General features: G+C 41.8%; 1 protein-coding gene across 1 annotated transcript; it reads left to right on the forward strand.

The window, feature by feature from the left end:
- The first annotated feature begins 1,130 nt into the window (after positions 1 to 1,130).
- On the forward strand, positions 1,131 to 11,738 carry LOC121949071 (arginine and glutamate-rich protein 1-B). The gene is made up of 4 exons (XM_042494667.1): positions 1,131 to 1,680; positions 6,034 to 6,259; positions 9,339 to 9,422; positions 10,976 to 11,738. Exons 1-4 carry the CDS (start codon positions 1,349 to 1,351, stop codon positions 11,138 to 11,140), a joined length of 807 nt encoding a protein of 268 aa, XP_042350601.1. The 5' UTR covers positions 1,131 to 1,348; the 3' UTR covers positions 11,141 to 11,738.
- The last annotated feature ends 367 nt before the right edge of the window (positions 11,739 to 12,105 follow it).

The raw sequence follows: 12,105 nt of genomic DNA on the forward strand, positions 1-12,105 counted from the left end.
CAATGGCCTCATTTTGCCAGAGTAGGATGGCAATCTTTTAGCGCAGGACTGTGTCATTGTCAAGTTTTTTTGTTTTTTTTTCTGCCTCATTCTGTCTGTTGATTGGTTATCTGATGTTCTTGGCACTATATTTACATGCACTGATAAAAGCATCATTTTAGCCCCTGATAGTGCATGAAAACAATGTTTAAAAATGGACACAGGCAAAGTTAAATATGAGTTAAACAGGGACAAAGGGGAAATCAGTGTAGTGCTGCTCCACTGGCTTTCAAAAAAAGGCAGCAGAGCAACACATGCAAATACCCAACATCTGAACCACTGAGTGTGTCCAGGGAAATATACTTTAACCCTTTGAAATCTGAGCAAATTGATTTGATGTCTTTAAAAAAAAACATAGGGAGAAGGCAACAACAAGACATGGCCCAAAACCTTACAAGAAATTAATGAAAGCTGTCAAGAAAATTACCTGAAAAAAGTGAAAATGACTCCAAAAAGGGCTTAAATTGATAATAACTGTATACATACCTTTTTTTCTGTGATATAATTTTAAATATAATGTCCCATTTAGCCGCTTGTTAACAACTGCCTTTACACACAGTATATACATATATATATTGCAAAGAATGGATAAATGGTCACAATACAGTAAAATGACCTGAAATTAGTGGGAGTGGGATTATTAGATATTATCAAAACCTAGGAAAAAATGTCCACAAATTTCATACAATGCTATATTTAAAATTGTGTGACAGAAGACAAAAAAGTTTTTTTTTCTTTTTTAATGTAATTTTCTTGTTTTCTACTTTTCATTTTTTGCTTAGTATCAGATAATTATCTTGTTGTTTTTTTTTTTTTACCAATTTCTAATTTTGGGGCATTTCACCTAAACTGCCTGTCACCTTTCTCAGTTTTCAAAGGGTTAAAAATGATGATATACTTTCCAAATGTACTCCTTTTGAGAAGGAGAGTTTGGGGATTGTGTGACTGTATGTTTGACCCATAGACTGTGTGGTTTGACCCCTGGCTGCACCGGGCTGCATCAGACTGCAGCTCTCGTCGGACAATCCCGAAGGCCGCCGGAAAATGCCGAAAGCTGCGGTGCCTGCCGGGAAACTACAAACTCGACAAACCGCCATCTTTCTTTATAGAGAGTTAGTAGGACAAAACAACAACCAGTTTTGAATGATTATCTCTCCAAAATACAATCGTTGAAGCAGTTGTTTTTGGTCCGTTGTTGTAAATAATAAGTTAACAGAGGAGCGGGTGAAAGAATTCCAGATATTGGCCACAGATAAGACATAAGACACAGTAGTTTGGTGTGAGCGCTCGACTAGCGGAGGTGGTCACCATGGGCCGATCCCGGAGCCGCAGCTCGTCCCGGTCAAAACACTCCAAAAGCAGCAAGCACAGCAAGAAACGGAGCCGGTCTCGGTCGCGTTCCAGAGACAGGGAGCGGTCCAAGAAGCGGTCCAAGTCCCGAGAATCGAAAAGGAACCGTCGCAGAGAATCTCGTTCTCGTTCCCGGTCCACGACAGCGTCGTCCCGCAGAGACAGAGCAGCCTCGCCGCCGGAGCGCATCGATATCTTCGGCAGGACGCTGAGCAAAAGGAACGCTCTGGACGAGAAGCAGAGGAAGGAGGAGGAGGAGAGAAGGATAGAGATGGAACGGCAGAGGAAGATGTGAGTACATTTTAATATATTACCCGGTACCTAAAATATTACATAACGCAGTTTAACTGCAAGATGTGCTAAGCTAATGCTAGGCTACGCTAGTATGGTTTAGTTGTATGGGTAGCGTTAGCTCTTAGCATTAGCACGCTAGCAGCCAGAGCATGCTAACGTCAGCTAGGCTGTACAGGGCCTGACTACCTGACCAACGTTGCATACACAGGGAGGATTATTCCTTATGCCAGAGCAGAGAGCTGGACCTAGGGATAGCTCACCTGCTAAGCTCCTTCAGCTTAACTGTTAGTTAAACTGTGAGGCCAATCGGAATTCAAATTGCAGATATTAATTCTTTAAAGAGTAAATTAATTTCTTATCAGAACATGGGAAATGGGCTACCCAATGATTCAAATTTTAGTAGGAAATAAAACATTTACAAGAAGGTGAAAATGTGAATTTATCAAAATAAGTGAAATAACGAACATTTCCCATGAAAGGGCAAAATTTAAAAAGAAAAATTGTTATTTTTTGTAATCTAATTCTAAGTATTTAACTATAATACTTCTAAATGCAGTGTAATTGATATTTGTTCTTGCTATTTAGTTTTATAATGATTTTCTTTGTCTTTTAACATAATTTTCAGGTCGTTTTCTTGGCACCTTTAATTTTTTTTGTCATATTTTGTTATTTATTTTCTTTTTTTTCAATTTGCTGTTTAAGGCCAAGTTGTTAATTTTATGTTTTCCCATGTTTTTAATAAAGCCAGTTTGGTCAGGTTTTAAAGGTTAAAATGGGATTAGGCTCATGATGCCCCACATTGCACCAAGGTGTGGTCTTCTTTGAGTTGGACTTTTGGGGAATGCAGCCCAAATTGGGTGGTTAATTCCATCTAGACTAAATACTGTATTGAGACTGGCAACTGTACTGTAAATGCCAACTAGTATCTGTGACAAGTCCCTTTGCAGCATCTTGTTTTAGCAGGAAATGTATAATAATGCAGAATAGGAATATGCTAGCCATTTCATGAGAAATTATTTACATATTGAGTGCATGCAATAGCATGTTATAGTATGCATGCAATAGCATGTTTGTTAATTACCCTTTCAGCAATGTGCAGTATATAATATTGAAACATTGCCTGGCAGTGCATCACTGGTTCTAAACAGTTGCTGCAGCAGAGGAGTTAGTGCTTTAAAAGGTGCTGAAAAAAGTGCAACACTGTCACTTTTCTGCATCTTAAAGCACTGCAGTTGTAGCCACACATTATGACCACAGCCCGTTGATTGTCTGCTGGCAGGATCTGTCTGTTTGACAGGGAAGCGACTATTGTGAAGGTGTGTGTGGTAGCCAGAGGCACGAAGACACCTGAGATCTGAGGCGCTGCCCCACACCTGGCCTCCTGAGTGGCTCTTTTTTATTGCTTAATGGCCACAGGGCCATTTAACCAGGTATACAAACGTAAATGCCACTAAACAGAGAGTGGGTTGATAAGGAAGTACTCAGGCCCGGGCTGGGTAGGGTCTCTGGTTTCCCAGCAGCTGACTGAATGAAATCAGATCCAGGCAGGGTAGCTTGTGTGTTTACAGTTGTGCCAGAAGCAATGGGGCAACACACCTTCCAACTCTTAATAGCTTCCTGTTAAGAGTGGAGAAAAGAAGAATTTAAAAGCGTTTCCAACAGGTAAACAGGATGACAGGTGACCTCCATCAGTGTGCTGCTGCAGGCTCATTCAGGCCAACAGGGTACAAAGCTGCTACAGTTAGGCCAGTTACACATTTTTCCAACACCTGGACTGTGCTGTGCCGTAAGGAGCCCACCCCAAGTTTGGCAATAACATTGGTGATTTTATTCATATTGTATTAAGGGCTTGGTTAAAAGTGTCACACACTTATGATGATATGTGGGAGATTAGAGCTAGTTAGTTAGTTCCCAAGATCCAAACCTTTGAATCCACCCACTCCACAGAGTTCAAGTTGACAAATAAGATTTTTTTTGTTGTAATTTCTATTTTTTAGTTATTTATTGAACCATTTATTCACCATTTAGTGCATACATATAACCAAATACAAAGTCAACAAAGCAATGATATTAGATTAGATATTGGATAAAAATAAGAAAGCAACAACAATAATAAACATAAAGATACATTAAAAAGGAGAAAAAGAAGGGAAAAACAAAAGACAATGAACAAACAAATTAACAAATAGAGCATTGATTGCTTGGGTTTAGTTACTTTTTGTCCTATCCTGAGTTTTGCAGGATAGGTTTGGTTTGGTTGTTAATTCTTTCTGTTCATTTGGCAATATGTCATGAAACAGCGGCTTCTCTGCAAGAAAAAAACCCAAAACATCTAATAAGTCTTATTTCTGATTTCAAGGGCTGGTCCTTGAAAGTGGGAGATTTGAATCATCAGTTAGAGACCCCTCAGATGACTGATATTACTCCAAGTCAAGCAGTCTTTTGCTTGTGAGTGTGCTGTGCAGTGTACTTCTTGGGACATTTTGGTCCCCAGATATTGCTGGCAAGAAGGTGCTCTTTACTTTCACGCTACTTTTTGGTCAAGGGAGTTGCGGACATGCAGGCAGCAGCACAGAGGGAGAGAGAGACTGCACTGTAAGGTGAAGAAGTGGTGAAATTACAGCTCACAGCAAGTTAAAACGATCCAGTCTCTGGCTTTTGTTTGATATCTATTGTCAGCAAAAATGTTGTTGCGCATTTCTGATCCATCGTTAGTGTTGTTAACCTGTTTACTATATTACCTGAATGCTGTTATCACAATGAATACTGAAAAAAAACTCAAATTGTTGAATGTTTGTGTTGCACTGCCAAATATGAGTCGACTGGCATAATTCTGTGTTGGGGACATCACTAGAAAATTCTCTCATATATCAGGCAAAGACAGCCCGACTCAGAATTATTTATGTCTAATCGGATTTGGCTGTTCAATATGAATATTCTACTATTCATTCATTTTTTTCTCATATAGAGTTTGAGAGATTGAACAGGGTGTGGTGTGTTCAGGGTAGCAGTGAGATTCATGAGATATAGTTAAAAAGTCAAGCCTGCCCTCTGAGCTAAAGTGTGCTAACTATGCTAACGACCGATCAGAAATGCTCAACAACATTTTTTGCCGACACTAGATTACAAACAAAAACCACAGACTGTTGTATTCCTGTGAGTTGCTGTGAGCTGCAATTTCAGCACCTCGTAGCAGAAGGCAGAAAATATTGTTATCCCAGAGGCTGACCAGGCAAAGCCTCTCCTCCTCTGGACAACTGCCTTTGTCTCACTCACCCTGGTTCTGGGCCTGCAGCTTCCTGTACTGCAGAGCTGTGTGAAAGTGAAGATTGCTCACTCTTGCAGCTAATTATGGGGACTTCTCGTGTCCCCAGAAGTACACTGCACACTGACTGACAAAAAAGGCCTTAAGGCAACAGTTAACATCAACAGCACAATCCAAAAACCAGACTGTTTCCTGTGTGAACACTTCATACTCAAAACTGCTTAGAAATAGTATGCAGATATAAAGTGATAAAATATTAAATCCACATCACCCACTCTTAGTTTGCTGTCACTGTAACACAGCGACAGACTCAACATCAACCTTGATAGCTCAGCAAAGGAGAGCCGAAACATTTAGGCTCTAACTGTTGGATGAAAGCAAGAACAGAAATGTAGGAATGACACATGCTTTAATGGAACGCAATGTTACTCAGGAGCTACAGTACTCCTGACACCTAAATATAGTGAAGGTTTAAAAAACGGCACTTTGTGTTCAGTTTCCTGCATGAGCAGACATTGAATCAGTTTGTCTGGAGGACAAATGTGGCCTGTGTGGTGCTTCTACGCCCTGACTGAGCGCTCGCATTCAATGGGGAGTGACCACAGGGACCCGCAATATTATGGCCCTGTGGTCGACCCTGCTGTGAGAGCACAGTGGAAATGCAAACAGAGACAACACTCCAGTATGCTACACCAAGCCAGTGGAAAAATGACACTAGACTCACTGTCAATCAAAGTCCAAAATGGTAATTGCAGTGACACCACGTCATTTACATTACAAAGATTGCTAAGATTGATATGAAGAAAAAGTGATGGGGTTCTTTTTCGGGAGTTTTTCCTTGGGTGATGTGAGGGTCTAAGGGCAGAGGGATGTCGTACACTGTAAAGCCCTCTGGGGCAAACCATGTTTTGTGATAATGGGCTCTATAAATAAAACTGACTTGACTTGACTTGATGCAGATTAAGTTTTGAAGAGAATGTGTCTTTGGTATGAGAGCAAATCAGCGTCATGATTTCCTATGACCTGTCCCTCTGTGTATCTCCTCGTATTTCTCCTCTCATGCATTTCCCACCTCTGTCCTGCAGCCGGCAGCAGGAGATCGAGGAGAAGCTGATCGAGGAGGAGACGGCGCGGCGTGTGGAGGAGCTGGTCGCAAAGCGGGTGGAGGAGGAGCTTGAGAAGCGGAAGGACGAGATCGAGCGGGAGGTGCTGCGGCGCGTCGAGGAGGCGAAGCGCATCATGGAGCGGCAGCTGCTGGAGGAGCTGGAGAGGCAGCGGCAGGCGGAGCTGGCGGCGCAGAAGGCCAGAGAGGTAACGCTCGGTCGTTTGGAACGCAGCCCCTCCTTTCCCCTACATGCTCCCCAAACCCCTCAACCCCCTGTCCCCATCTCCCTCCCAGTCGCCTCCTCTGACTGGTGCCTTTAGGGGAGGTGGGGATGGCGGAGGTGAAGGGAACTCCCACCCCCTCCCAATTTACGTTTCAGACTGTAATCTAGCCATGGTACAAGTTTCACTGCAGTGAGGGTATATGCAGGAGGAGCCAGGAAGTGGTTGGCCTTTGGCGAAATAATAAAAAATATAAATCAAAACATAAAGAGCAAGAGGAACCATGTCAGTCTGACAGCCTCCTGACTGAACGTACTTCTGTTCATCCACTGAGCTGCAGCAGCTTAAGTGTCACTGTAACTGTTTATATGTTCATTTTTTACAATTTCATACATGTAAGATGAAAAGTTTGGAACTTTATACAGCATGCCCATGCTCATATCTCCTGCTTCCGCAAAACATCAATTTATTTCGCAGTTACTGAAGCATCTATTAGGGATTATACCAATTAATTGATAAATTCATCAGTCATTCAGAATTTAATAAAACATATTAAATTTAATCAATTAATCGGCTATGAAATGCTTTCAGAATATATGCAATATGTTGCTGTAAGCTTTGACTGAGTAAAAAACGCATTTGGTTTTGTTCAAAATAAGATTTTTTTTTTCAAATAACTATCAATAATAACTAACTATTGATTGTTAATTTTACTGAATGATCAAATAAGGAAAGCGCTTACATTTTGCAACCCTAGCAACAATTTAGTCTTTTTGTAAGGCGACTATCTGTTTCATACTTAAAGGTGGAATGTGAATATAGCCACTGACAATTTTCACGTCACAGGGAATTACCTAACTTGCCAGTGAGAGTTTTGCCATGGTGGGGTTATAAACATTGCATCATCTTTGTCCCTGTTTTGGCTTGATCTTTCACTTTTCATATTTGCAAGCATTTCTGTATGTATGTGTAATAAAGAGCTCCTTTTTTAAAGATGACACTTCTGTTTTACAGCCACTGTCTCAGCACATCATTTCTCAAATTCCTAATATTGACAGCTAGTATATTAACTCTTTTAGAAAATGATTTTTTGAATGTATGGGGCTAGCCAAGCTTTAGTTTGAGCTCTAAGTAGAAGCCCAATTCTGTAGCATTCATTATTATACTTAACGGTCCCTAATCAGACATGTGTAAAGTTAGTCCAAGTCCCTGTGCTCCTTTTATCTTTCTTTTTTGACAGAGTAAGGGCAGACAGCTGTCTGACTGAGCCTGTGCCCCACCTCCCCAGGCTTCATTAAGAAGCGGGGGTTTGTTTACACTACAGTAATGCTGTATTGTGCATGAGAAGCCCAGCAAAAGCCTAGTGACCCTGTCTTGTACAGGGAGCAGCCAGTGGCTCGGTACTAATAGGCTGAGAAATGTTGTCCGAGCATGCCTCCTTCACCTCCGTGCACTTAGTGGGTCACTCCTCTCCCGCCTTATGCTCTGTCTGTACGCTCTCTAAATCTCTCAGTCTGACACGCTGTTTACGGGACAGGTAGAGCTAGTTGTATAACCAAAAGGTCAAGATCAGCCGTAAAGCATTGAGCTGAAGTAGCTTCAGCTACATGTCATAACTCTTGTAGGAGTTTCTGAACCATGAGAGGAGATTTCCTGTCTCTGTTACACTGACGTTTAGCTTGTTGTTCAGAAATGTTAATCACATTTGTTTAATTCACAGACAGTTTGTCCTGCACAGGTTTTCTTTACCTCCCCTTACCTTCTTTTTAACAATCCTTGTTTTGAGAATCTTCTGTTAGATCTGCTCTTGGATACATAATGATGGAGCATCACATTTCCTGTTTCCTGTTTGACAAGGTTACCTATCTCTGGTCTAACCTTTTATCTGTTATTTTTTTTTTATGATTTTATACATTTAAGAGCCTTTTCTCCCTATCAAAACCAAATGTTGTGTGTTTCTGTACTCATGACTTGCTTCTCCTATAGGGTTGCTGCTCAGACTGATATTGTTATCTGTAAATCCATTTGTGTTGTTTTTTTATTTTGGAAACACAACTTCCTAACTAGCACTTGACCCCGAGCTGGCCTGCAGCCTTTCAGCTCAGCCGTGACTCTTGTCCTGTACTGTAAGTGTACCGTGGTGCGGTCCTCCTCGAACACACGCAGACACCACTATGTCCTGTACTCTCCTCCACTCTGCTCCTGTCTCAGTGGGGACCGAGCCACTGTAAAGACAAAAGGAAAAAAACATTAAAAATGAACATGAGCTGTGGCTGCAGGCGCAGGCTAAGCAGTACAGAGATCAGAGTTATAAAGAGGAATGCTGCCGGCGCGGTATGGCAGAATCCCCCCCATACCTACCCCCCCACCCCCCCCCCCCCGGAGCGCCTCTCTGTCTCTGCAGGGGCCACACAGGCCGGACGAGACAGTAAATATTCAACCGTTTAATGCCGAATGCTTTCACCAGTTGTGTAGGTACACAGGCAAGGAAAATGCGTAGGTATACGTGCATTGGTGAGCCAAAACTATTCCCTCCTTTATTTGTATCCTTTTTTCTCTTGCTTATAATGATGTTAAAAATCAGCAATTGTATTTTCCTCTAGATTGTATTGTCTGTCATTTATATCTGTCTTTCTATTTATGAGTGTGATGAGTGGGGTTCCCCCTTTTTCAGTTCTTGTGTTTAAATTTTAATGTCTTTCACAATAATGCCCTAGGTGTGGCTTAGCTTTTAATTTTTTCTACGAGGGTGTTAACAGCAGTAGAGGGAGGGAACAAAAAGTAGCGGGTTCATTTTTCCCCCACAATTTCTTTATGCTTTTTGCCCCCTCTTTGTATTTTTAAACCAATTCAGGCTGACTGCAAAGAATGCCACAGTGTGGTCATGTGCGAGAAGCTAAACAAACTTCTCTGTGGTGTAATGAGTTAGCTGTGTGTGTGTACGCGTGCGTGCTGGTGGCGAGTGTGTGACAATTAGAGGGCAAGCGTGTGTTTGTATGTACATAAAGTGCTCTGTGGCTGTAGCCTGTTCGTGCGCTAACATGGCACCGTGTCACCCGTCTAGGAGGAAGAAAAATCTAAGCGGGAGGAGCTGGAAAAAATCCTGGAGGAGAATAACCGCAAGATCGCCGACGCTCAGGCCAAGCTGGTACGCCCTGCTCTGTGCACAGCACTGCTACTGCTTTGCCAGCTTCTGCACACAGCAAGCCCAAGTCACTCATATTCATAACTGCATTAAAGGGATAATTCAGATTTTTTGAGGTGGGGTTGTTATCCATACACACTATATTAACCCTTTAAAACATTAGCAAATTGGCTTAATTTATTTCAGAAACACAGGAAGAAGGCAAAGGGCACATTTAAAAAGAAATGACCCAAAAATTAGCAAGAAAAACTCAAAAGTACAAGAAAATTACCTGCAAATGAGGGGGGAAGGGAATGAGGGAAAAAAGTGCTTAAAATTATAATTCTGTTACGTTATTTAAACAAACAGAATTTCCAGAGATGACATAGCGACATCGCGTTTCTTTTTCTGCTTTCAGATGCCTTTCACAAGTATTTCAATCTTTGAACCCTGAGCTCATTGAAGTTAGTCGATTTAGAAAGTTGTTTTTAAAAAGCTACGGAAAATAATTAGGGGGAAAAAAGCTTGGGGGGAAAACTAAATATCATATTGAAATATTTAAATTATGTTACAGAAGTACTATCATTTTTAAGCAATTCTTAATTGTTTCCTTATTTATTTGCCTTTTTACTTTTTTGTGCTAATTTTCAGGTAATTTTCTTGTACTTAAACTAATTTCTTGATAATTTGGGGTAATTTATTTCATTGCTCATTGCCCTATCCATGTTTTTTAAAGAGGTCAAACCATTTTTCTCAGGTTTCAAAGGGTTAAACCACCAAGGCCACCAAGGGTTTGGTGGCTAAAATTCGTTTCTTGGTGGCCCTCATCCACTGCAGTAGATCGCCTAGCTTTCACGTCAGACTCAGTGTGCTGACTGCCAGCTGCTTTATGTGATACACTGACTAACTCAATACAACAACCCTTCATCAAAAAATCACAACTATCCCTCTAATTGTTTTTGCATGCTCATCAATCACACACAAAATGACCAAATAGCACTTTTCATCTGCTTTTAATGCAGCACTTCAATGTTTAACGTAACACAAAACTGGCATTTTCTTCCGTGATTTGCTCTTAATGTTTGCATCATATTGATTCCCACTAATTATTTCTTAAATTTAACCATCCTGATCACATCCACCGATAAATAATGTCAGTTTTAAGTGCAGTCAGAAAAACCGACACACGTAACGTCTGGTTTATGTGCTTTTAATGTCACTTATGTGTCTTTAATTCCAAATCTCTGTCCTCTGCTGATTGAGACCTCAAGGCTTTCACCACACCGCAACATGACCGAATAACTTAATAGTCCTCTGGCAGGAACCACTTGTATTGAGTGGCTTTGAATTGATGGTTATCAGCCTTGGTTAGAAATCCAGTGGCTTTTCTTTCCTGTTGGCTGTATACGCTAAAGTCTGGCTAATTTGTAAAGCAGTGTTTATTTGATTCAGGCTTGATTTGGACAAGCTGAGGCAGGAGTAAACAACTGCGGCCAAAAAAAGAGAAGCGGGCGTTTGAATGCTCAAAAGATGATTTTTTTCTGCCCCTGTGTGACCTCACTGTCTTTGTCCGACAGGCCGAGGAGCAGTTGCGTATTGTAGAGGAGCAGAGAAAGATTCACGAGGAGCGCATGAAGCTGGAGCAGGACCGTCAAAGGCAGCAGAAGGAGGAGCAGAAAATCATCCTCGGCAAGGGCAAGTCCAGGCCTAAGCTCTCCTTCTCCCTCAAGGCCGCTGAATAAGACTGCTCCCCCTTCGTCCACATGTCACGCCCTGCCTTCATCCCCATCCAGCTCTCCCTCCTCATCACTCAAACCCCCCACCCTCCTCCTCTGTGGAACGCTCGCTTCGTTTTGGAAGTGCCGAAGGAAGGCCGAGGAAAAGGGACACAACCCGGCGTGTTAACTCCCTGTGAAAGGCCCGCGTTGTCCCTCTCGGCCTCGAAGAGGAGGCAGCTCTTCGCCCTAGAAGGACCTGACTGCTCCCCCCATCCCTTCTCATCCCCACTGCACAGATGATTCTTGTTTGTGCTTTTTTTTTTTCATTTTTAGGGAACTTGAACTTTTGATGTAGAATGCTATAACATGTCCCTGGCCCCATTAAGTCTTAACTCTGGTGTAACAGCGAGTAACTGTGCGCCTGTGCTCTTCTTACATGTCTTCACAGCCAGCAAACCACAATAGAATGCCAGTCCCTGATTTAGGAGAGTGTGTGTGACTTTGTCTAGTTCAGTCTACTGTAAAAGCTCGTGTGCAGCTTGGGAGTTGGCCTGTGGTTTTCCTGTTTTTTTTTTTTCTTTTTCTTTTTGAAATAAGGTTCCTAAAGTGGCTGACGCAGTGGTAACAAATCACAGCCCAGCCTTTAAAAGCACAGTTCACTTCCCGTCCAGCTGACAGCTTTGTGTCTTCCACCTACGTTACTTCCTTTGCCCATAAGCTCCATTCACCATATAAATCTACAGCCTCTTCTCTCCCTGCTCCAGCTCTGTACTCCATGTATATCATTTTTTAACCCTTTGAAACCTGGAGCTGCATCACTTTACTTGTGCTGCTGACACCTTTCACAAGTATTTAAACCTCTGAACTGCGAGCAGATTGGTTTGATTTGTTTTGAAAACTTTGGGGAAAAAGGGGCAATTAGCAACTTGGCAAGAAATGTTCAACAAATTGCAATATCATTATCATAAATTTAGAAGTTTTTTTGTCAG

Source organism: Plectropomus leopardus, chromosome 10, assembly GCF_008729295.1.
Source record: "Plectropomus leopardus isolate mb chromosome 10, YSFRI_Pleo_2.0, whole genome shotgun sequence".
NCBI classification, from domain to species: Eukaryota; Metazoa; Chordata; class Actinopteri; order Perciformes; family Serranidae; genus Plectropomus; species Plectropomus leopardus.